Source organism: Myotis daubentonii, chromosome 10 (assembly GCF_963259705.1).
Source record: "Myotis daubentonii chromosome 10, mMyoDau2.1, whole genome shotgun sequence".
Taxonomy (NCBI): domain Eukaryota; kingdom Metazoa; phylum Chordata; class Mammalia; order Chiroptera; family Vespertilionidae; genus Myotis; species Myotis daubentonii.
Genome location: NC_081849.1, coordinates 62,063,382 through 62,090,415, shown reverse-complemented (window position 1 = coordinate 62,090,415; position 27,034 = coordinate 62,063,382). Strand labels below are relative to the sequence as shown.

Genomic DNA, 27,034 nt, shown 5'->3' with positions numbered 1-27,034 from the left:
AATATCTATTAGTTATTTTCTTTATTGCATGGTACTTAATGTGAACCTTGATAATACTGTTTGCAAATGAACTAAGAATTATAGGGCTAGTTATGTGTTTCTGCTTTATTTTTAAAATTGTTATCTATTCCACTCTACCTAGTAATACTTACACTTAAGCAAAATTAATTAAAAATCTGAGTAGAGCGTTCAAGTGAAACATGGGGACCAGTGATAACTCCAGGAAATCCTCCTGGGATCTCAGGAACAAAGACAACATTAAAACTGTAGTTGAAGCTCCTTTACCTGCAGTCTCCACATCCTGGTGTCAGTTAGCATGATGTCCACAGTCAGATAAGACTTGTTTTGATAATAACTTACCCAATTAGGTGGGGGTTAGGAGCTATATTTTTGAGAAGCGACTCAGTCTGAAATGAGGAAACCAGTATTTTATTCACATTTGAACTCCATTGGAGTCAGGGAAGAAGGGTCATCTTCTATTCCAAGAATGAAGTCTTCAGGTAATGTCTCAGGTGCGATCTGAGCTAACTGGTCATCATAAGAACGCAGGGTCCATAACTTCTCCAGTTCATACATTTCTCTGGTCTCTGGAAGCATCAAATGAATCACCATGCTGCCTATCAAGGACAGGTAAGAGTGACAAAGAAGCAGTTTGTTTGCTGTTATGCTTGTGATCTCACAACCGTTTAATAGTTCATTACAGTATAAATATAGGAACGCAAATAATAGTTCTCAAAAGTGTGGACCACAGAAGAGCACCATCTGAAAACTTGTTAGAAAACTATGGGCCCCATCCAGCAAAATACCACCGAAATGCTGTGTTTTTGTCTCAGTGCATCACAGAGGTGGTACATGATGCCAATATATACAAGTTAACTGTATCCACTAGCCAGTCAGCTTTCTCTTGAGAATTCTCCAAATGTGTTTTGTTCTGGGCTTTATTTTTTACAGAGAGGAAGGGAAAGGGATAGAGAGTTAGAACATCGATGAGAAACATCGATCAGCTGCCTCCAGCACACCCCCCACTGGGGATGTGCCTGCAACCAAGGTACATGCCCTTGACTGGAATCGAACCTGGGACCCTTTTCAGTCCACAGGCTGATGCTCTATCAAACTGAGCCAAAGCAGTCAGGGCTGGGCTATCTTTTTTGAGATACTCTCTTTCTGGAGCAAAGGGCAGCTTTGCTTACACCAGTGGTTCTCAATCAAGGACATTTTTTTAAAAAATGTGTATTTTATTGATTTTTTTACAGAGAGGAAGGGAGAGGGATAGAGAGTTAGAAACATCGATCAGCTGCCTCCTGCACACACCCCACTGGGGATGTGCCCGCAACCAAGGTACATGCCCTTGACTGGAATCAAACCTGGGACTCTTCAGTCCGCAGGCTGATGCTCTATCCACTGAACCAAACTGGTTAGGGCTCAAGGACATTTTTTATTTGTACAATGGATGGGGGAGAGGGAGAGGGATACTGCTAAACATCCTACAATGCACAAGATATTCCTACCCACTCCTACTAAAATTACCTGGTCCAAAACGTTAAGTGACAAAGCTGAGAAACCCTGACTTACAGCCTTGCCAGAAAAAGTGTCTTCCACCAGAGCAAAAGCAGACCTGCTTCCTGCCCATCATAAACTATGTAAATACCCAGTTCCTCTCTTAGAACTATGTGTACAGGCCCCATGTTGCTCTATAGAAGCTGGGGCTTAAGGAACCTGCTCCAAAAGTGCTGCTGTTGGCTACTGCTGTTATGAGTCCATCTCTCACCCTGGAGTAGCCTTTAATCTTTTACCAATATCCAGATACTGGCCAACTAACCTGTTAGCTTATAAGTAAGATAAAATCTCAGACTCCTCACAGTTCTTGACAGTTACTATTGTATATATTAATACCCAGATTTGGTAGGTCTTTTCAAATTCCAGTCCTATGTCTGGAGTGCCCTTCACCTCAGCCAAGATATTTAAGGCCAAGGTTATATGTACCCCAAGCCTTCTAGCACCACTAAGGGATCTGTACCATCTCTACCATGTTACCCATCCTGTTCTCTATCATCTTTCACCTCTTTGACTCATTCCATACATACCAGGTTAGGTAAGCTTTTCACATGTGAATAAGATCACCTGGGTTACAATGAAAACATTTCAAAAATTTTATATGGAAAACAGCAATTTGATCTCAATCCTTCTGCAACTGAAAATAGTTCAATGCATCAAAATAACTTACCAAAGTCCACACAGAGCCAGTCATCAGTGTCCTTCCCTTCAATTTTCACATGAGGCTCATTTTTACTTTTTAGGAATTTGTACTGGAAAAGGAGAGATCGTATATTAAAGGGAGACGGGGTGGGGGAAATCTTACTGAGGTTCTGGTGGTAGTTTTTCTTGGTCTTAACTTGGAACCTAGCTTACTCATTCCTATTTGCCCCATAATTAATAACTTAGGAAAACTAGCCCACCCCCCCACACACCTAAGTCCTTCCCAGTTTCTATACCTCTCTACTGAACACCCCTGCCCCAAACCCTTCTGATAGGGCCACCCTACACATTCACCACAGTGTCTCTGGTGCACAGAGTCCTAAGTTCATTCAATATCTGGTCCTCACCTACATCATCCTGTCTGTCCATCCCAGCTTCCCTTCATTCTCAGGGGAGGCAATGTTAATGGGACTTTCATCATGCCCACATCTATTCCCAACAGATATATTAATGTCACAAAGAAGGACATTAATGATAAAAGGGGCAACTAAACAAGATGACAGAACTATAAACATATGTATCAAAGTCTGAGCTCCTAGACACACAAAACAGATAGGATTGAAGGAAAAAATAGATGGCAACAGTAATATAGGAGACTCACTACCCCATTTTCAATAATGGACAGAACAACCAGACAAAATATCAATGAAGAATAAAAGACTTAACACTGCAAAACAATCGGACTTAACAGACATTAAATAGAACACTGCGCCCAACAACAGCAGAATACATACTCTTTTTAAATGTACATGAAACAGATCCAGGAGAACCAAGATGGCGGCATAGGTTAACGCCGGAGTTTGCTGCTTTGAACAACTACTTCAAAAGTGAAACTAAAACACGGAAGGGACATCGCCCAGAACCACAAGAACGCTGGCTGAGTGGAAGTCCTACAACTAGGAGGAAAGAGAAACGCATACGGACACTCAGAGGAGGCGCAGTGCTGAAGTCAAATTCTGAGGTGCGGAGTGCGCGGAGCGGGCTGGCGGCGGAGGGCGCGGTTGGCGTTTTCAATCGGGAGGGAGTCGCGGACTCTGAGCTCCAGATCCGGGCGAGTCTTTAGGGACCCAGACTCAAACGGGAGAAGCGGGACTGTCTGGCTTCGGTCAGAGCGAGTGCAGCTTTCTCTCCCAGCTTTGCAGCGGGTGCTGGGACTCAGAGAGGCAGAGCCCCTGGGGACAGGACTGAGAGCCGCCATAACTGCTCTCTCCGGCCCACCCTGTTGATCCTGTGCGACCCGCCCCGCCCAAGCCCTGCACAGAGGCATTTGCCAGATAGCCTCAGGCAAAGGCTAGATTAGCACCTCCCTAGAGGACAGAAGTTCTCTCACTGCTGACACAGCTGATTCTCATAGCCACTTGGCCTGGAGGTCAAACCCTCCCTGGAATTAGCTACAACAATCAAGATTTATCTATAAGACTGCGAACAAAGACCACTAGGGGGTGCACCAAGGAAGCATAACAAAATGCGGAGACAAAGAAACAGGACAAAATTGTCAATGGAAGAAATAGAGTTCAGAACCACACTTTTAAGGTCTCTCAAGAACTGTTTAGAAGCTGCCGATAAACTTAATGAGATTTACACGAAAACTAATAAGACCCTCGATCTTATATTGGGGAACCAACTAGAAATTAAGCACACACGGACTGAAATAACGAATATTATGCAGACGCCCGACAGCAGACCAGAGGCGCGCAAGAATCAAGTCAATGATTTGAAATGCGAGGAAGCAAAAAACATCCAACGGGAAAAGCAAAATGAAAAAAGAATCCAAAAATGCGAGGATAGTGTAAGGAGCCTCTGGGACAGCTTCAAGCGTACCAACATCAGAATTATAGGGGTGCCAGAAGATGAGAGAGAGCAAGATATTGAAAACCTATTTGAAGAAATAATGACAGAAAACTTCCCCCACCTGGTGAAAGAAATGGACTTACAGGTCCAAGAAGCGCGGCGAACCCCAAACAAAAGGAATCCAAAGAGGACCACACCAAGACACATCATAATTAAAATGCCAAGAGCAAAAGATAAAGAGAGAATCTTAAAAACAGCAAGAGAAAGAAACTCAGTTATCTACAAGGGAATACCCATACGACTGTCAGCTGATTTCTCAACAGAAACTTTGCAGGCCAGAAGGGAGTGGCAAGAAATATTCAAAGTGATGAATACCAAGAACCTACAACCAAGATTACTTTATCCAGCAAAGCTATCATTCAGAATTGAAGGTCAGATAAAGAGCTTCACAGATAAGGAAAAGCTAAAGGAGTTCATCACCACCAAACCAGGATTATATGAAATGCTGAAAGGTATCCTTTAAGAAGAGGAAGAGGAAGAAAAAGGTAAAGATACAAATTATGAACAACAAATATGCATCTATCAACAAGTGAATCTAAGAATCAAGTGAATAAATAATCTGATGAACAGAATGAACTGTTGATTATAATAGAATCAGGGACATAGAAAGGGAATGGACTGACTATTCTTGGGGGGGGGGGGGAAAGGGGTGTGGGAAATGTGGGAAGAGACTGGACAAAAATCGTGCACCTATGGATGAGGACAGTGGGTGGGGAGTGAGGGCGGAGGGTGGGGCGGGAACTGGGAGGAGGGGAGTTATGGGGGGGGAAAAAAGAGGAACAAATGTAATAATCTGAACAATAAAGATTTAATTAAAAAAAAAAATAAATAAATGTACATGAAACATTTTCCAGACCACAAAACAACTCTTAACAAATTTTTAAAATTGATTTTTAGAGACAGGAAGAGAGAGGGACAGAAACATCAATCCTCTGCAACCTTCTCACCCGCCCTGCTGAGGATCGAGCCTGCAACCTGGGCATATGCCCTGACCAGGAATTGAACCTTTTGGTTTATGGATGGATGCTTAACCACTGAGTCACACCAACCGTGCAAGTCTTAATAAGTTTTTTAAAAAATTGAAATAAAGTATATTTTCTGGTCACAATGAAAAGAAACTAGAAATCAACAGAATGAAAACTAAAAATATCCATAAATATGTGGAAATTAACACTTTAAGAAACCAATGGGTTAGAGAACAAATCACAAGGGAAATGAGAAAATACGCTGAGACAAATTAAAACATAACATTTCAAAACTTATGGGATGCAATGAAACAGTGTCGAGGGAAACTTATAGCTATAAATGCTTATGAGAAAAGTCCCCAAATCAAAAACTTACAAGAACTAAGAAATGAAAAACAAAGCTAGCAGAAAGAAGGAAACAATGATCAGAGAGAATAAAATGAAACCAAGATTTGTTTTTTAAAAAGATCAATAAAGTTGGCAAATCTTTGGGTGGATTGATAGAAAAAAATAGAAGACCCAAATAACTAAAATCAGAAACAATTCAGGGGACATTACTATCAATTTTAGAGAAGGAAGACTACTATGAATTATTGTACACCAACAAATTGGATAACCTCCATGAAATGAACACATTCCTAGAAACAAAACCTACCAAGATTGAATTATGAAGAAATAGAAAGTCTGAATAGACCTATTCAGTAATAGTAACAGGACAGAATCAATAATCAAAAACCTCTCAAAACAAGTCTATCTCAACTTTTAAAAATCATTATTGTTGAAAGTATTACAGATGTCTCCCGTTTTCCCCCATTGACTCCTTATAGCCTTCACCCACCCCCTGCCCTAGGCCTTCACCACACTATTGTCTGTGTCCATGGGATATGCATAGCTCTCTCTAAAAGCCTAATATGCAAAGTCCCTGCGGGAGTTTGACTGGGAGACCAATCGCTTGCTATGATATGCGCTGAGCACCAGGGGGCGCAGAACAAAGGGAAGCCCCAGCCGGCAGCTGGGGAAGAGAGGCCCTGACCGGCAGCCAGAAGGCCCCCGATCAGTCCTAATGGCCGGGCAGGCCTAGGGACCCTACCCATGCATGAATTTCATGCACTGGGCCTCTAGTATGCATATAAATTCTTTGGTTAATCTCTTCCCGCTCGCCCACCACCCCCTTCTCTTTGAGATTCGATAGTCTGTTCCATGCTGCTATGTTTCTGGATCTATTTTGCTTATCAGCTTATGAACAAAGGGTGGGCGGGGGGGGGGGGGGTGGTGGTGGTTGGGTTCTTAACAAAGAAAAGCCCTGGACCAGAAAGCTTCACTGGTGAGTTCTACCAACTATTTTTTTAAAAAGCCAACACCAATTCTTCTCAAACTCTCCCAACAAAATTTAAGAAAAGGGAGCACTTCCTAATACACTTAATGAGATTAGCATTACCCTGACATCAAAGCCAGACAAAGACTATTAGAAAACTATAGGTCAGAATCCTTGATGAACAATGATGCAAAAATCCTTAGCAAAATACCAACAAATCAATTCAATAACACATTGAAAAATATATACACAACCAAGTGGGGTTTACTCCTGGAATGAAAAGATGGTTCCACACGAAAATCAATGTAATAAACCACATAAGTAAAATGAAGGACAAAACCATAGGACCATCACAAATTTATGCCAAAAAAAAGCACTTGACAAAATTCAGCATCCTTTCATGATACACTCAACAAGAAACTATCTCATGATAATAAAAGCCCACAGCTATTATCATACTCAATGGTGAAAGACCAGATTTTTCCTCTAAGATTAGAAACAAGACAAGAATGTCCACTTTCACTCATATTCAACACAGTATTGGTATTCTAGCCAGATGATTAGAGCAAGAAAAAATAAAGCAAGATAACCAAATTAGAAAGGAAGAAATAAAGTTATCTATTTTCAGAGACATGATTTTATATGTAGAAAACCTTAAAGAATAAAGCAAGAAGAAGAGAACCATTAGAATTAGTAAATGAATTCAGCAACATTGTAGGATACAAAATCAACACACAAAAATCAGTTGCATTTCTATACACTAACAATGAGAAACCTGAAAAGGAAATTAACACTAGATTGCCCAAGGAAGTAATTTTGACTGCTTTTTAATTTCAATTAGAAAAACAATTATGTATATAAGGACACAATGTCTTAGAATTTTGTGACTTTTTGTACGACATATAAATGCGTTTATTAATAATTGTAGTTACCTCCCCCCTCCTTCATTTCCGTTATATATATATGTGTTATACCCATATTGCCCAAAAGCAGACATTTTGACTGCTTGGGAAATTTTAAATAATCAAATGATTCTTATTATTGAATTGAGTAATAACAGTTCGGCTCTGTATTGAAATAACAGTTTTCATTTTTTTTCGATTACCGTCACATGATGACATACAAGTACATGATAAATTGTCGATACTTGATAAGTTGCAGTTGCTCAATAAGCTAAACTAGTACTTGTTATTCGAATCTTTATGCAGTGATACTTGTTCTAATAAGTTGTTTATTTTATTTCTTTTGCGCCCTAAATTCATGAAAGAAATGTCGAATAGAAGTGAGTTATTGGAAAAGCTAAGGAACATAAGTGAAGAGTGCTCCGATATTATTCTTTCACAATGCAGTCATTTTGACTGCTTTTGGGCAATATAGGTATATACTAAATTTCAGTCTTTCTAGTGTTAAGAAAATTCCATTTACACTAGAATCAAAAGAATACTTAGAAACAAACAACTATAAAAGCCAAAGACTTGTACACTGAAAATTACAAAATGTTGCTAAAAGAAATTAAAGATGCCAATTAAGTGGAAAGACCCTGATTTCATATATTGAAAGACTTAAAATGGTTAAGAAAGAAGGAAAAAGAAAGAAAACAGTTGGAGTTCTCAAACTTCCTGATTTCAAAACTTACTACATGCCCTGGCCAGGTAGCTCAATTGGTTGGAGGGTTATCCCCATACGCTAAAGGTTGCAGGTACTATCCTGGGTTAGGGCACATACAAGAAGGACCAATGAACGCATAAATAAGTGGAACAACAAATCAATATTTCTCTCTCTCTCTGAAATCAATAATGAAATTAAAAAACAAAACAAAACAGCATCAAGGTAGCCATATAGAACAATGGAATAAGACAGCTCTTATGTCCAATGATTTTTAACAAGGGTTTCAAATCCCTTCAATGGGGAAAGAACAGTTTTTTGTTTTTTGGTTAATCCTCACCAGATGATATTTTTTACATATATATTTTTTCTTTTTTTAGAATGGAAGGGAGGGATGAAGGGTAGGAAGAGAGAGAGAATGACAGTGAGAGACAGTGAAGCATCAATATCAGAGAGAGTAACATCGATGTGAGAAAGACACATTGATTGGTTGCCTCCCACACTCGGGGATCAAACCTGCAACCCAGGTACCTGCCCTTGACTGGGAATTAAACACATAACCCTTTGGTGCGTGGGCTGATGCTCTAACCTCTGAACAACACTGGCCAGGGTAGGGAAAGGGCAGTTTTTTCAACAGATGGTGCTGGTAAAACTAGATATCTACATGCATGTGAATGAAGTTGGATCCTTACCTTACACCACCTACAAAAACTACCCCAAAATGGATCAAAGACCTAAATATAAGACCTAAAACTATACAATTCTTAGAAGAAAACACAATGGAAAAGCTTTGTGACACTGGATCTGGCAATGATTTGGATATGACACCACAGGCAACAACAATGAAAATAGATAAACTGGACTTTACCAAAATTAAAAACTTTTGTGCATTAAATGACACTATCAACAGAGTAAAAAGGCAGCAACCTACAGAATGGGAGAAAATATTGCAAATCTCATTTGACATGAGATTAATATCCAGAATATAGAGAGAACTTCCTACATTGCCCAACTGAATTAAAACAGGGGCACATGACTTGAACAGGCATTTCTCTAAAGACATACATATGGACAATAAGCACATGAAAAAATGCTCAACAATAATCTTTATGTAAATTCTTTGGTTAATCTCTCTTTTGGTTAAAACCACAATGAGATACCATTTCACATCCATTAGGATTACTATTATTTACAAGCCGGAAAATAAAAAGTATTGGCAAAGATGTGGAGAAACTGAAACCCTTGTGAACTGCTGGTGGGAATGTAAAGTGGTATAGCCACTATGGAAAAGAGTTTACTGGTTCCTCAAAAAATTAAAAATATAATTACCATGATCTGGCAATTCCACTTTTGATATTAAAAGCAGGGACATGATGGAGTCAAGATGGTGGAGTAGATAAATCCTGAACTCCCATGAACAAATCAAAATTATTGTTAAATTATAGAACCATCAGACTGAGAACCACCTGAGGATTAGCTGAACAGAATTCCTGTAACTAAGGATATAAAGCAGCAGCCACATCAAGATGGAGAGGAGGGGCAGAGGCATGGTGCAGGCAGGTCCCACACCCACAGTGTGGTAATTAATAAATGGAGGAACATCTCAGGTTGCCCCTGAGATGAGAGAAGGGTCCAAGCCCCACATAGAGCTCCCCAGCCTGGGTCAACTATGATGGTAAGAGGAGTCCCCTAACATCTGGCTTCGAACACCAGCAGGGATTACATCTGAGAGTCAAAGGACAGTGGGAGACCATGACACTGTTCTTAAAGAGTTCATGCACAAACTCACTTGCTCTAAGCTCCAGTGCAGAGAGACAGCACCTGGGTCATTTGGGGAGGCATTATATTGACTAACTTTACAGTAAGGGCTGGAGGGGCAGGGATCATGCAAACTCTCTCAGGGACAAAAGACCTGGCAGGTGCCACTGTTCCTTTGTTGAGTTCTCCTCCCACCTAATTGGCAAAATCTGTCTCTCTCCATTCACCTGGCCTTGGCATTTCCCTGAGACCCTGCCCCACCCAACCTGTTCTCCTGGCTGGTCTCTCTTCCACAGTCCCCAGGCCCTCCACACAAGCAGCGAGCCTCAATGTGCACTGCAATCTCTCCCAGACACCCTCGAGCTCAGCTGTACATAATCACACTCACTTTACACTGTAATCTCTTCCAAATATTCTTAAGCTCAGCACAAGTTGTGGCTGCCTCGCCTTGCACTGCAGTGTCTCCCCAAAACCCCTAGCACAAGTGGCAACCAACCACCTCGGCTTGCACTGTAGTTCCTACCAGGTGGCCACAACCTGTCACAAGTGATGGCTGGCTTTGGCTCACATTATACCCTCTCCCAAGAGGCTCCAGACCCTACACAACCAGTGGCTGGCCTCAGCTGGTACCAAAATGCCACTAAAATGACTCCTGTTCCATAGGATCAGCACCCGCACAACAGTGTGCCCCATACCTCTCACCAAGTGGGTTCAGGCCTGGCACTAGCAGCAATCAGCCTTGGTTCACAGCTTGGCCTTGCCTAGGCAACCTAAACCCAGCATAGCCATCTGTAGATTGCTTTGTAGCTCATACCAGGTGGCCCCCAGCAGAATACAGGTGGCAGCTGACCTTGGCCTGCACCTCCCAAAAGGCTCCAGAGCTAGTGCACCCAATGGACAGTTTCAGACCACATCAAAGCACCACCCAACCACCTCCACAAGCAACACACTCAAGGGGTGAACTCGGCAGACATCAGAGCCCTGCTGAATTAAGTCCTGCTCTGTGGCACGAGCCCCTGCACAGCTGATCTTCCACAGTGGTCTGTGGTCCATGGTTGCACAGTCCTTATAGCCAATTGGCCTGGGGGTAAATCCCTCCCATTGACATATCAACAGCAATCAAGGCTCAACTAGAAGAGGAGTGTATACACAGCCCACATTGGGGGTATGAGGGTGCGTATTTTAAGTGCACATCTTGAGTGATCAGGGAGGCTGTGCCACTGGATCCTACAAAACACCTACTATTTAAGGCTACTCTACCAAGCCCGGGAGATGCAGCAGCTCCACCTAATCCATAGAAACAAACACAGAGAGGCTGCCAAAATGAGGAAACAAAGAAATATGACCCAAATGAAAGAAGAGAGCTAAAATCCAGAAAAAGAACTAAACAAAATGGGAACAAACAATCTAATAGGTGCAGAGTTCAAAACACTGGTTATAAGGATGCTTAATGAACTTAATGAGAACTTACTTCAACAGCATTAAAAAGGACATGGACAGCCAGTCAGTGAAATATAAATACCACATGATCTCACTCATTTATGGAAGGACATTACAAACTGTGGAACAAAAATAGACAGAGGCAAAGAAGCATCGAACAGACTGTCAAACTACAGCAGGAAGGTAGGGGAGGGTTGGGGGAGTAAGAGATCAACCGAAGGACTTGCATGCATGCATATAAGCACAACCAACAGACGCAAGACACTGGGGGTGGAGGGACGAGGGCAAATGTCCAGGGATAGGGGAGATTGGGGGGGGGGGGTCAGTGGGGAAAAAAAAGACATATGTACCACTATTTGTAATACCTTAAACAATAAAATTTTTTTTAAAAAGGACATGGACAATGGCATACTTCACAGAGCTAGAACAAATCCTCCAAAAATTTATATGGAACCATAAAAGAACCCGAATAACTGCAGCAATCTCGAGAAAGAAGAACGAAATGGGAGGGATCACAATACCAGATATCAAACTACATTACAAAGCCATTATAACCAAAACAGCCTGGTATTGGCACAAGAATAGGCATATAGACCAATGGATCAGAACAGAGACCCCAGAAACTGACCCACACCATTACAGTCAATTAATAGTTGACAAAGGAGGCAAGAACATACAATAGAGTAAAGACAGGCTCTTCAACAAATGGTGCTGGGAAAACTGGACAGACACATACAAAAAGATGAAACTAGACCACCAACTTATACCACACACAAGAATAAACTCAAGGTGGATAAAAGACTTAATGTAAGGCATGAAACCCTAAAAAACTTAAAGAACATAGGCCAGGGGTGAGCAAACTTTTTGACTCGAGGGCCACAATGGGTTCTTAAACTGGACCGGAGGGCCGGAACAAAAGCATGGATGGAGTGTTTGTGTGAACTAATATAAATTCAAAGTAAACATCATTACATAAAAGGGTACGGTCTTTTTTTTCAATAGTTTTATTCATTTCAAACGGGCCGGATCCGGCCCGCGGGGCCGTAGTTTGCCCACGGCTGATATAGGCAGTAAAATCTCATGTAGCAATATGTTTATGGATACATCTTCTAGGGCAAAGGAAACTAAGGAGAAAATAAACAAATGGGACTACATCAAAATAAAAGCTTCTGGAACAGAGTTTGGAACCAAGATGGCGGCATAAGGTATAAACCTGTACGTGCTGCCCCCCTTGACCACATTAAAACTACAACTAAAAGACAAAACATCCAGAACCACGCGAAAGCTGGCCAAGTGGAAGTTCTACAACTTGAAGGAAAGAAAAAAGTGCCTTGAGACTTGGTAGGAGGTGCAGAGGTGCCAAGAGCAGAGGTACAGAGGCGCTCACAAGGCGGGCTGCACCTGGGTGCGCGGTTTTTTTCAATTTGAAGGGGATACAAGCTCTCGAATGCACTGAACTCATTTATGGCGAGATTCTGGGGACCCAGACACCTACGGGGAGAAATTGGACTGTCTTGCAGTGGGTTGGAAAGCGAGGGTGGCTTTCTCACAGAGCTGCTCGCAGGGATCATTGTTACTGTGGGGGCGCAGGACTCGGGGACGCAGAGACGCAGAGACGCTGAGACGCAGAGACACGAGGAGTCGCGGAGATGGCTGATGACAGCCATTGCTGCTTGCTCCGCCCTGGTGATTCTCTGAGAACCCGCCCCACTCAATTTACATCCCCACCCAAGCAGGGCAAGGGAACCGCCTGGCCTTTTGCAGCCTTAACCTAACAGACTGCAGCTGGGTCAGAGAGCTCCAAAACTTCCAAACCCCAAACAAAGAGGAGAAACCTGCTGATATAGCTGTAGCTCCTGCTGGGTGGACTCACATAGTGGTTGACTTGGAGATCCAGGAGCCAGGGTACCCAGTGGTCAGATACCAGATTTCAACTCCTCACATCCATAAGGAACACACTCAAGAGGCAGACTCAGTGAGCACCAAAGCCACACTGAAGCAAGTCCTATGCCATAAGGGTATCTCCAGCACAGCAGTTCTTCCACTGTAGACACAGTGGGTCCTCGCAGTCAGCCAAAATGCGGAGACAAAGAAACATGTCACAAATGAAAGAAATGGAGGAAAGCAAACTACTGGACATAGAGTTCAGAACCACAGTTATAAGGTTACTCAAGAATCTTCTACAAACCTCCGAGGAACTTAGTGAGACCTTCAAAGATCTTAATGAGAATGCCAAAAAATGGAAAAGGACCAGTCAGAAATTAAGCATACACTGACTGAAATTAAGAATAATATACAGAGATCCAACAGCAGACTAAAGGATCCCAAGAATCAAGTCAAAGATTTGAAATACGAGAAAGCAAAAAACACCCATCCTAAAAAGCAAAAAGAAAAAAGAATCCAAATATACGAAGATAGTGTAAAGAGCCTCTGGGACAACTTCAAACGTACCAACATCGAATTATAGGGGTGCCAGAAGAAGAGAGCAAGATATTGAAAACCTATTTGAAGAAATAATGACAGGCCCTGACTGGTTTGGCTCAGTGGATAGAGCGCCGGCCTACAGGCTGAAGGGTCCCGGGTTCGGTTCCGGTCAAGGGCATGTACCTTGGTTGCGGGCACATCCCCGGTGGGAGGTGTGCAGGAGGCAGCTGATCGATGTTTCTAACTCTCTATCCCTCTCCCTTCCTCTCTGTAAAAAATCAATAAAATATATTAAAAAAAAAATAATGACAGAAAACTTCCCCTACCTGATGAAAGAAATAGACTTACAAGTCCAGGAAGCGAAGAGAACCCCAAATAAGAGGAATCCAAAGAGGACCACACCAAGACACGTCATACTTAAAATGCCAAGGGCTAAAGACAAAGAGAGACTCTTAAAAGCAGCAAGAGAAAAACAGTTAGTTACCTACAAGGGAGTACCCATACGACTGTCAGCTGATTTCTCAACAGAAACCATGCAGGCTAGAAGAGAGTGGCAAGAAATATTCAAAGTGATGAATAGCAAGAACCTACAACCAAGATTACTCTACCCAGCAGAGCTATCATGTAGAACTGAAGGTCAGATAAAGAGCTTCACAGACAAGAAAAAGCTAAAGGAATTCATCACCACCAAACCAGGATTATATGAAATGCTGAAGGATATTCTTTAAGAAGAGGGAGAAGAAAAAGGTAAAGATAAAAATTATGAGCAACGAAGTGACAACAAATAAATATCTATCAACAAGTGAATCTAAAAATTAAGTCAGAATAAACTGGTGAATACAATAGAAGCAGGGGCATAGAAAGGGAGTGGACTGACAATTCTCGGGGGGAAGGGGGTGTGGGGGGTACAGGAAGAGACTGGACAAAAATCTTACACCTATGGATGAGAAAGGTGGCGGGGGTAAGGGCATGGGGTGGGGTGGGAACCAGGTGGAGGGGAGCTATGGGGGGGGGGCGGGGAAGAGGAACATCTGTAATAATCTGAACAATAAAGATTTATTTAAAAAATAAAATAAAATAAAAGCTTCTGCACAAAATAAAAGAAACCACCATCAAAATGAGAAGAAAATCTACTGTATGGAAGAACATATTTGCAAAGGATACATTTGATAAGGGGTTAATATCCAAAATATATAAAGTACTCATATATCTTAACAAAAGGAAGACAATCCAATTTAAAAATGGGCAGAAGACCCGACAGACATTTCTCCAAAAATGACATGTAAATGGCCAAGAGATATATGAAAAACTGCTGAAAGTCACATATCATCAGAGAAATGCAAATTAAAACCACGAGATAACACCTCACACCTGTCAGAATTGCTATCATAAAGAAATCAACAAACAATAGTGCTGGCAAGGATGTGGAGAAAAGGGAACACTAGTTTACTGCTGGTGGGAATGCAGACTGGTGCAGCCACTATGGAAAACAGTATGGAGTTTCAGAAAGAATATATACCCCCATGTTCATAGCAGCATTATTTACAACTAGAGGCCTGGTGCACGAAATTCATGCGGGGGGGAAGGGTGGCAGTGGGGTCCCCTCAGCACAGCCTGCATCTTTTCCAATCCAGGATTGGGCCTAAACCGGCAGTCGGACATCCCTCTCACAATCCTGAACGGCTGGCTCCTAATCGCTCACCTGCCTGCCTGCCTGGTCACCCCCAACTGCCCCCCTGCTGGCTTGGTCTCCCCAAGCAGCCTGCTTGTTCAGTCATTTGGTCATCCCTCACTAACCCCCGCCAGCCTGGATGTAGGCAGCCATTTTGTGAGGGCCTGAGGGTTAATTTACATATTACCTCTTTATTATATAGGATAGCTAAGATTTGGAAACAGCTCAAGTGCCCATCAGTAGATGAATGGATAAAAAAGCTGTGGGACATTTACACTATGGAAAAGTAATGAAAAGCAAGGACCTACAACCAAAATTACTCCATCCAGTAAAGCTATCATTTAGAATAGAAGGATAAATAAAGAGCTTCCCAGACAAGTAAAAGCTAAAGAAGTTCATCACCAACAAACTAGTATTGCATGAAATGTTAAAGAAGAAAAAAAAAGATAAAAAATATAAACAATAAAATGGCAATAAACACATATATCAACAATTAAATCTAAAAATCAAAATAAACGAACAAGCAAAACAGAAAAAGACTCATAGATACAGAGAACATTTTGATGGTTGCCAGATGGGAGGGGGTTGGGAGATGCGTGAAAGAGGAGAAGGGATTAAGAAAAACAAATTTGTTGTTACAGACTAGTCATGGGAGTAAAGTACAGAGTAGGAAATAGTCAGTAATATTCTAACAACTATGTATGTTATCAGATGAGTACAAGATTTATCCGGATGATCACTTAGTAAGTTATAGTGAATCACTGGGGTGTACACCTGAAACTAATATAATACTGAAAGGGTTAGCTAGTAGCTTGTTTAGGGAGGTTTAGAGAATGAGGAGGGTCCAAGGGAGAGGAATGCATAGATGGAGACTTACTAGTAAAGACGCCAGGGTATGCTTATCTTACTTACTTCTACAGAGGATAGAAAAGTGCCACACCCAGATAGAAATATTTCTGGCCTAAGCAATTAAAACAGCCATAAACCAAGGACAGACAGGGGTACCTCTGGCCTGAGCAATTAAAGTGACCATAAGTTAGACCAAAAGTAGCCCTGACCTGAGTAGCTGGGAGAGCTATAAGATAAGGCTTTCTCTGCCAGCACAACTGGAAGAAAACCGTAAGATAAATCAAAAATGACTCCAACCAGCAAGATAAGGGGGAGAGAAAATGGGGGGGACACCACGTGGGCTTTGAGCTTTGAAACTAATTCTCTGTAGCAAAATGACCAATAAGGAAAACATAGGGGTCCTAAATAAAGGAAAGGGACCTATAAGAAAAGGTCAGATTCATCCCAAGAAAACAGAAACACCAATCAGAAAGGATATATGCACCCCTATGTTCATAGCAGCACAATTCACCATAGCTAAGATCTGGAAACAGCCTAAGTGCCCATCAGTAGATGAATGGATTAGAAAACTGTGGCACATCTACACGATGGAATACTATGCTGCTGTAAAAAAGAAGGAATTCTTGCCATTTGCAACAGCATGGATGGAACTGGAGAGCATTATGCTAAGTGAAATAAACCAGTCAATGAGGGAAAAATACCACATGATCTCACTCATTTATGGATAATACAGACCATTATAAACTTATGAACAAAAATAGATACAGAGGCAGAGCAGCCTCGAACAGACTGTCAAACTACAGCAGGAAGGCCGGGGAGGGTTGGGGGGCAGGAGTGGGGTGGGTAAGACATCAACCGAAGGACTTGTATGCATGTATATAAGCATAACCAATGGACATAAGACACTGGGGGGTAGGGGAGGCCAGGGGATTGTCAAGGGCGGGGGGAAAAAGGAGACATATGTAATACTCTTTGTAATACTTTAAGCAATAAAACAATTAAAAAGAAGAAAAAGTCAGATTCAAACTAAGAACTGCAGCATACATAAACTGGAGACAAAGGGACACGAGGCAGAATATTTTAATTTTTTTCCATTAGAAAGAGAAAGAGCAGGCTTTTCCCATGGGGGGGTGGTCCCTCCCCATGGTGTCCCCTTTGGGGGTCCCTCCCCATGCTGTCCCCTTTGGGGACACCCCTGCCCAGATGGAGTTTGTATCTGCTTCCAATAAGCTTCTACATTTTTTATTAAAGAAGTCTTTTTGTCTGTGAGTTTATTCTTCAAACTTGATGAGGACAAGAACTCATGGGAAGAAAAGTCTGCACCCCAAACTCCACATTTCAATACTATATATCAATTGTATTTGAAAAATAACAAATGATTTAAATAAAATAAAGTTAACTTGGTGACACCCCTCCCAAAACAATAAAAAATGCAAGAAATTAAAGAAACAGAACTGATGGTTGCCAGAAGTGATGGAGGTGGGGAGATAGGCAAAAAAAGGTGAAGGGAATTAAGAAATACAATCTGCCAGTTATAAAATTAGTCACAGGGATGTAAAGTACAGCATAGGGAATATAGTCAATAATAATGTAATAATTATGTAAGGTGCCAGAAGGGTGCTAGACTTATAGTGATCATTACTTAAGGTATATAAATACCTAATCACTATATTATATACCTGAAACTTATATATTACATATCAACTATAATTAAAAAATGAAAATTTTAAAAAGCTGGGACATGAACAGATATTTCTACACTCACGTTTTTAGCAGCATTATTCATAATAGCCCAAAGGGGGAAGCAACGCAAATGTCCATCACTGGATGAACAGATGAAATCTGGTTGTACATACAATAAAACATGACACATGCTACAACATGGACAAACCTTGAAAACACTATGCTAAGTGATATAAGCCAGTCACAAAAAAAACAAAAAACCAACAACAAATAGGGTATTATTTCACTCATATGAGGTGCTTAGAGTAGTCAAATTTATAGACAAAAAGCAGAATGGTGGTTGCCGGGGGCTGGGAGAAGGGAGAACGGGAAGTCATTGTTTAATGTGTACGGGGACCAAGGCTCTGTTTTTAGCCCCCTTCATTTTTTTTTAAATATATTTTATTGATTTTTCACGGAGAGGAAGGGAGAGGGAGAGAGAATTAGAAACATCGATGAGAGAAACATCGATCAGCTGCCTCCTGCACACTCCCCACTGGGTATGTGCCCGCAACCAAGGTACATGCCCTTGGCCGGAATCGAACCTGGGACCTTTCAGTCCGCAGGCCGACGCTCTATCCACTGAGCCAAACCGGGTAAGGCCAGCCCCCTTCTTATCTTACCACCTTTCTCTAGGCAATCCCTTTTGGTCTTAATTGTCCAATTTTCAACAAGGTGAGAGAGGTATGTTTCCCTGTAAAGTGGTATCAGCATCAGGCAAAGGCTGCCAAGTACATTTTCTTCCTCATTCTGATTTATATTCGGTACAGCTGCAAAATGAACTGCCTTCCCTTTCTTCAACTGTGACTTCAGAGGGTAAGGACTAAATCTTCCTCATTTTTACCTTCCCAATACCCAGCACAGTGCTTGAGAACACAGGACATGCTCAAACATTTGAATTAACTCTAGGTCAGCCCTGTCCTATACAACTTTTTGCAATTATGGAAATGTTTTATTGTACTACCCAACATGGTAGCCATTAGTCACATGTGGCTACTGAGCACCTGAAATTTGGCTTAGTACAAATAAAGAACTGAATTTTAAATTTTAATTTATAATTAAATAGCCACATGTGGCTAATGGCTACCATAACAGACAGTGCTGCTCTAGAAATCCCTCTGGGTTATATACTATCTCTAGTCTGTCCCAGGTTATTTTTTAATATTTTTTTAAAAGACAAGAATTAGAAATACCCTGATTCACTAGGGTTGGATATTTGTCCCCATAACTTCCTTTTTTAAAACAATCTTTATTGTTGACAGTACTACATTGGTCCTCCCCCCCTTTAACCCACCCCCATCATTTTCACTATCAGAGAACATAAAACACTCACGCAAATTCTGAAAATGTGGGCTTATATAATCTCATTGACAGATTGACTTTCACGTGTTTCTCCTCCGCCTAACAAACTGACTCCATTTCACCCAGTTCCCGGTCCCTAAGGGAGAAGACAGCGTCCTACCTACCATTTTCACGATGTAGTAGGCCATGGCATGCAAGTGTCGGGTGGAAGTTCCGCTCGCGATCACAAAGTAATCTGAGTATCTCATTTCGGGCGGAACCCGGATCACGCAGATGTCTCTTGCATTCTCTTGCCGCAGAAGCGAAACCAACATATCGATGTCAAACTTGGGCCCCGTGTGATCTGAAATGCACAAAGTTGTGCTCGTGTCAGGTGGCCCAGTCGGCGTCAAACACCGGGTGCACCCGGAGCCACGGGCCCCTGACAGTGGAACCGCTGCTGCTGGGCGGGACTGAGGTCCGAAATGCTTTCAAAGACATGGCAGGCCAGGCCCCCCGGACGCCCGCCGAACCCGGGCAGGGCTTCCATCCAGCACCGCCCGGCTTTTGTAGGAAGGATGCTCAGGGCGCACGGAGCCACCACACACCCTTTGCTACTGCGTGTGCAGAGCGAGCCACACCCCAACCTCGAGAGCCTTTCTGTGACTAGTCCCGGAGGGAAGGAGCAATGAGCCTCAGGCACAGAACTGGCGCAGAGAGGGAGGGAACAGGCGCGCGCGGGGGAGGGTGACAGCGCAGGGCGTGGAAATCCAACACCGGACACCGAGGGTCGCGGAACCCAGATCGTGGGCTGGAAGGGCTCTCGCTGTCTGCGTTACCTGGCCCACCGCCTTCGTCTGAGATGAAGGAACTCAGGCCTCGCCGGGGAACCCAGGAGAGGGCTAAACATTTTAAAACGGCTCTTCTGTTGAACCCTCGAGTTTTTCTTATAAAGCCACTTGGGTTATAGAACAACCGTTATCTGTGAAAATCTCTCTTTTTTCTTTCCTGCAGAGATTTAGATATTCCGTTCCTTACCCTGGAGCAAGGGAATTGATAACTCCCTGAAGTTCCACCACGGCCCGCCGAGGGCCCGGGCTAGTTCCCCAACACTAGCCTGGGCAACAGTAGTGCCGCCCCCCCACCTCCCCGCCCGGCCACCAGCTTTCGCAGATGCGCTCCCGGACTGTGTCTCGTTTCTAAAAGCCTCCAGCGGTTAGGGGACCTTCATGCGCCCGTCTCCAACGACGCTTCTTACGCCCCCGCCCCAGCCCGGCTCCTCCCCAGAACCTCACGCACCGACACGCTAGCGGACCAGGCCATTTCCCAGGACCCCAGGAGGAGGGTGGAGGCGGGCGAGGGGGCGAGGCTGTGATGCCCAGGGCACCGGGGGTTTGGGGTCGTCCGGGGCCTCACGGCTTCTTCGCCGTGAAATGGCCAAGTTGGCGCCAACAGCCTCGCAAGTCCCTTCCAGCTCGGGGTCCGTGGGCGTGTGTGACCCCCAGGGCTCCTCCGAGCCTCCACGGCCGGGCCCCGCTTCCCGCGGCCGCAAGGGGCCGCCGCCCTCCCCCGCGCCCGTACCTGCGGCGTCTGGTTCCCGGCGCCCCTCGCCGGCGGCCTCCTCCGCGCCGGCTGCCCACTCCGTCCGCTCCTCCAGGCCGGGCCCGCCGTGCAGGCCGCGCGCACGGTCGGGGGTCAGGCAGACCCGGCCAAGCGCTGGTCCCGCGGGAAGCCGCCCCGGAGCCAGCGCCCGCAGCCGGGCCCCAGCGCCCGCCACCGGCCCCGCGCCCGGGGAGAGGGCCCTGAGGCCCAGCAGCGTCCACACCCGCCGAGCCGCGCACCCTGCAGGCCCCATCGCTGTCGCGGCGCGTCGACTCACGGGGCGGGGCTTAAGGGAGCCCCCAGCAGCTTCTGCGGCCTCCGATTGGCCAGATCCATGCGGCGCGGCCTGGAAATTTGACGTCAGGGCGTGGGCGGGGCCAGAGCCCGAAGGCGGGGCCGTAGGCGGAGTCTGAAGCCCGAGGGAGACAGCTGCGGCCGGTTGAACGGACTCGAGCCCACAACCCGGGCATGTGCCCTTGACCAGAATCGAACCTGGGACCTTTCAGTTCACAGGCCGACCCTCTATCCACTGAGCCAAACCGGCAAGGGCTTCATTTTGTTTTTAACTGTTCTCTCCACAACGCCTAAAACAGCTGGTAGTGAATAAACAGACGTTGCTGCTGTTGATTAGACTGGAATTAGGACATATCACTTTCTACTCATCGCTCATTACCAAAAATTATCAAGATTCCCTTGCAAATTGGAAATGCCATGAGGAAAGTCTGTATCCTGGACTGGACTGGGCTGGGGTGGGGGGCGGAGGTGTAACGGGTCTTTTGGAGAACGTTTTTAGTAGGTCAGCCGTTTAGGGTATGTACACTCTCCAGATGGACTTGTTTATGCCAATGGATTGCACTGTGGGGTCCACCCTGTGAGCATAAGGAATGCCGAGGTGCAGTTACAGTATTAAATCATGGGATTTGAGAGTTGAGAGATCCGGGAGGAAAAGTGACGTGCCTGTGGCCGTCATGGAGCCAGATGCTGCCTCTGAACTCTAGGGCTGGTGACTTCTGAGAGGAAGAGCCCAGCAGAGAAGGACAAATATTCCAAATGCCTGGAACAGTGCCAAGCACATAGTAGGTTCTCCAAGTGCTTGATCCATTATTTAATTTCTTTTGAAGGAATAACTCCAAGCACTAATTTAGGGGAAACTAAAAACTACAGAAACTAATATAGGCACCTGTGGGTACTACCCCCAAATATTTAACAATTGCTTCAAATTATTTTTGAAAATGTGGAAGAAAAAGGATTCTATGGAAAGCAACCTCACAGGGTGATCTGATCGTAAATTCCTAACTGGGCAGGTCATGGTGGGTAGTCACACCCCGTGCCTGTAACTTCTTCAGTGGGAGGTTTTAAGCCAGCTCTGCCCATTGTTCTTGTGCATCAGTGAAATACCAGAAGTAATTTCTGACTGGACCACACTGGGGATTTTGCTTCCTTTTTTTTGCTCCCATTGTTCTCTTTAGGGTTCTGAAATAACATGGGAAACCAGCTCTCTGACATCCCCTGAAGGGGTCCCAGATTGTGAGAGGGCAGTTCTCGGGTAATGCACCCTGAAATCGGGCTCCCTCCTCTCTGGTTCTGGGGTGCGTCACCCAAGAACCACCGCTGCCAAGTCACTGTAGCTCAGCAGTCCTGAATTGAGCATCTGCTCCCTGGTGGTCATTGCATGTCATAGCAACTGGCCAGACGGTTGGATGGTTGCTTAGCCTTTTATGTACACTGAGTGGCCAGATTATTATGACCACCTGATGTTTGTAGGCAAATTAGCCGTACACTGCATCGTATGGGATATGGAAGCCTAAGGCCTGTTAGAACACCTTTGCTGTCTGCAGTTACCAAGATAAAACATCTCCAATTCGCACAGGAACAGAAGGATTGGACAGTCGAGCATTGGAAAAAAGTCATGTGGTCCAATGAATCACGTTTCCAGTTGCATCATGCAGATGGCAGAGTGAGAATTTGGCAGAAACAGCATGAAAGCATGCACCCCAAATGCATGAATACAACCCTTTAAGCTGGTGGGGGCAGTGGTATGGTTTGGGGTATGTTTTCCTGGCATGATTTGGGCCCTTTAATTCGTGTGGGACGTCTGAATAGCACAACATACCTACGTATCCGTATCGTTGCTGATCAACTTCATCCTATCATGTTGATGGCGCCTCCCAATGGAGATGGCTTCTTCCAACAAGACAATGCGCCATGCCACGGTGCTCGTATTGTGCAGGAGTCCTTTCAAGAACATGAGGGAGACTTTACCTTGCTTAGGTGGCCCCCACAATCACCAGATCTCAATCCAATTGAGCATTTGTGGGACGAAGTTAAAAGAGCCATCAGGCAGCTGGTTCCACAACCATTAAATCTCACAGAACTGGACAGTGTTATTCATCAGGCATGGTGTCAGATTCCTCGCATCACCTTTCAACATCTCATGGAGTCAATGCCAAGAAGAATCGTCGCAGTATTGAAGGCAAAAGGTGGCCCAATGAAGTACTGATGGGTGGCCATAATAATCTGGCCACTCAGTGTATATAGACTAGAGGCCCAGTGCATGAAATTTGTGCAAGAGTAGGTCTTCCTTCCCCTGGTTGCCAGCACTGGCTTCCCTCTGGCACCCGGGACCTGGGCTTCCCTCGCAGCCCCGGCTTTGTCCGGAAGGACATTCGGTCTAATTAGCATATTATGCTTTTATTATTAAAGATATGCCAACTTTTGCTCATAGAGCGTAGAAGAACAGGCAGAGAGTCAGATCTGGCCCATACACTGTACTGCCAACTGTGAATTTAGGACACAATCCTCCCTACATCACTGTAAAGAAATCGGGTAGTATCCTCCCCATTTTGCACAAGCATTAGAAGTCAGAGAGACTTTAGAGTCCTTCCAGTCTAGTTTCCCTCTTCTTCTCCTTTCCTCCGTTTTATAGATGAGGAGATTCCAGTGCTTAAAGGGAAGATGCCTGGCTTAAGTCCTAACTACCTCCTCTACTTAATTCCAAAAACAAAAATTTTAAACTATCCACAGCCACAAAATCCTCCTGCCACATTCTCATTAGCAGTTAATCTTTTTTTATATAAAAAATATACTAGAGAAATTTATTCTAATAAACACCTTAAAATTAAGGACTCACTAAGCTAGTCTTAATATTTAATTTTCATCATTAAAACCTGTACAATGCAATTTACAGTGAGAGTTGCATTGTAAATGAGAGAAATTTTGATTAGTGAGGTGACATGATGATATCTATGGGAAAATTATACAGAGAATTAAAAGTGGTTAATACTAAAATACCATTAAAGCACCCAAATTCTCCCAAAGCCTCTGGAAGCTCTCCAAAGCAAATTTTATCCCAGAATTTCAAGGACAGAAGGAACGGCGGTTCGGTTATAAATAGCAGAGGAATTGCTTCTGCCGATGAAGCTGAGGTCAGTGGGGTCAGCCAGGATGGGGCTGCAGGCCAGAGGTTGGTGCTCTCACTGCACTAACATCTGGAACCCAAGCTCCAAGCAGAGTCCTTTTCTCTTGTCCATTGCTTGTGTCCTCTCCAGACCAGAGCTTGAGCCATACTGATGCTCAGTCCAGGATGGTTGAAGGATGAAGATCAGTCTGCAAGAGGTGAGTCCTGGGAACTGATCTCTGAATTTTTAGGGTACGGGTTCCAACAGCTGTGAGACCATTGTTTAAAAAAAAATCTTAAAGGATATTTCCCCAACCAGGAGCCCCATCAGAAGGTAGTCACCCCTGGATGACTATCTTTTCATCTATCCTTAGCTTGTCACTAACTTTTGGAATTATTGTACATTCCGGATGCAATGAATGCATTGAGAGTACTGCCCCTAGCCCGGCTGGTGTGGCTCAGTGGTTGAACTATGAACCAGGAGGTCTCTGTTTGATTCCCGGTTGGGGCACAGACCTGGGTTGTGGGCTCGATCTCCAGCAAGGGGCATGCAGGAGGCAGCCAATCAATAATTACCTCTCATCATTGAGGTTTCTATCTCTCTCTCCCTCTCCCTTCCTCTCTGAAACCAATAAAAAATATTTTTTAAAAAGAGGCCACTAAGTATGATTACTTAATGGTCTATTGGTAAACTTTAAAAGAGAGAGGGAGAGTACTGCCTCTAAACTGTTAAACAATTGAAAATTCAATGAGGGCAATCATGTTTATGAGTGAGTCAGAAGTGTTTAAAAAGCAGACATTTATAAAAAGTCCTAAGAATAAGAAATTCCCAGAATAATTTATTACCTACACATTTCAATTTTCATGGGAAGTTCTAATTCTCAGCAAACATTAATCGTCACCCCCCCCCCCATTTTATAGATAGCCACTCAGCAGAAGTTAAATGAGTAGTTGCCAAGGTCACATAGAGAATATAAATCTAAATAATTCATGATTTCAGCTCTCTCTCCTGCTATTTGTTAGATTTAAATATTGGGGGGCTTGATAAAAATTTCATCCAGCCTCTGACTAGTCCTTGGTGATGGACTGCATATTTGCTGCTCTCTGCTACCCTCTGTTGATAGAAGGAAAGTTTGGATCTCAAGACCATAGTTGTCAAAATTCTGTGTTGGGAGCAACATTACCAGCATCACTGGGAACTGGTGAGAAATCCAAATTATGGGGCCCATCCCCAAACACTGAACTAGAAACTCTGGGGGTGGGGCTCAGGCGTCTGTGTTTTAACCTCCAAGGGATTCTGTTGCAACCTGATAATACTTTTCTGTGTAGGTACTAATGTCCTGGCCTCCGAATCGTCATAAAGATGACAAAGCATCTTTCCACTGTCTGTCCTCAGGCCTCACATAGTGGTATATACCACAGTGCCATATACAGAGGCCTTTCATGCCCGTCCATTCTCTCAGAGGGGTCTGTCGCAGCCCTGTGAAATAAGCAAGGAGGGACCACATATCCATTTTACAGATGAGACGACCGAGGCTCAAGAAAGGTCAAACAACTTGCCCAGGTTACTCACCTTTAAGTGGCAGGGCCGGACTTGAATCCACGTCTTCTGTCTTTACATCAGGTCAAGGGTTTCTTCAACTAATCCATGACAGGGTTTCTAACGTTTTGGCCAGATCATATGGGGTGCTTTGTTGTGGGGTGCTGTGCTGTAGTTTGTAGGGTGTTTAGCAGCATTCCTAGCCTCTACCAACTAGATGTCAGGAGCACCTCACCCTGGTAGTGACAACCAAAAATGCCTCCTAATATTACCAATGACTCCCAAGGGGCAGAGTAGCCCATGGCTGAGAACAGAGACCTGCAGCCAACACATAAATGGGGAGAAATATCACAATTCATGTTCTGCAATTTCTTTATACTTCGGAGATGGTTTCAGAACAAATAGCTTAATTTTTGGCATCTAGGCCATCTAGGAAGTGAATGCACAAGACTAAATGTTGATCTCCACCAGCTCCTTGTAAAATTCTTCACCATTCCTTAAGAAAATTAACAATAATTCCGTAAGATCATCTGGCATCCAGTATGTATGCACTTAAATTTCCCTTAGTTGTCCCAAGAATATACTTCATAGCCTTTTGACTTTCCACGCAGACTCTGACCCAGACTCCTAAGCTGCTTTCAGTTGCTGTGTCTCTCTAGTCTCTTTTAGTCTAGAAATGGTGGCCGTGGGGCATATCTGACTTCTTACCTGCTTTTTAAAAAATATATATTTTTATTGATTTCAGAGAGGAAGGAAGAGGGAGAGAGAGATAGAAACATCAATGATGAGAGAGAATCATTGATTGGCTGCCTCCTGCAAGCCCCGAACTGGGGTTTGAGCCCACAACCCAGGCATGTGCCCTTGACCGGAATCGAACCCGGGACCTTTCAGTTCGCAGGCCAACACTCTATCCACTGAGCCAAACCGGCGAGGGCCCACCTGCTTTTGTAAGAAGGTGTTTGCTTGAACTTGTTTTTCATTTATGTATGTGGTAGCAGAGTTGAGTAGTTGCGACAGAAGCTGTATGACTCACAAAACCTACAGTATTTACTATCTGGCCCTTTTCAGAAGAAGTTTGCTGATCTAGGATTTAGAACTAGCCTCTTGCCTTCATTTTTAATATAATACTGACTGTTTCAGGAGTCCAGAACAATTGTTTATGGAAAACCTCTTCTTTTAGATTGGTCTGATTACATACACTTACATATTAAATTTATTGAAATTTCACACACTGTGAAATTTTAAATATATACATTTAAAAGTATAAAATGCTTATGAAATTCTCTTGCTCCATGGGCCACATTAAACAACGTTCTATGTGCCAAAATTATAAATAAAATCAAAAGGCAAACAACAA

At 43.7% G+C, this 27,034-nt stretch overlaps 1 protein-coding gene across 1 annotated transcript; it reads right to left on the bottom strand.

Annotated features, from left to right (window-relative positions):
- Nucleotides 1-408: 408 nt before the first annotated feature.
- Nucleotides 409-21,030, bottom strand: MALSU1 (mitochondrial assembly of ribosomal large subunit 1). The gene is made up of 4 exons (XM_059712561.1): nt 20,720-21,030; nt 19,324-19,502; nt 2,225-2,306; nt 409-617 (listed from the first exon to the last, which is right to left on the bottom strand). Exons 1-4 carry the CDS (start codon nt 20,991-20,993, stop codon nt 430-432), a joined length of 723 nt encoding a protein of 240 aa, XP_059568544.1. The 5' UTR covers nt 20,994-21,030; the 3' UTR covers nt 409-429.
- Between the last annotated feature and the right edge of the window lie 6,004 nt (nt 21,031-27,034).

Excerpts from the sequence above, each read along its gene's own strand:
- MALSU1 (XM_059712561.1), bottom strand. The coding sequence starts at position 20,993 with ATGGGGCCTGCAGGGTGCGCGGCTCGGCGGGTGTGGACGCTGCTGGGC. Across the intron at positions 19,503-20,719 it reads CCGGGAACCAGACGCCGCAG|ATCACACGGGGCCCAAGTTT; the intron begins GTACGGGCGCGG and ends TGTGCATTTCAG. Across the intron at positions 618-2,224 it reads CTGGCTCTGTGTGGACTTTG|GCAGCATGGTGATTCATTTG; the intron begins GTAAGTTATTTT and ends TGTCCTTGATAG.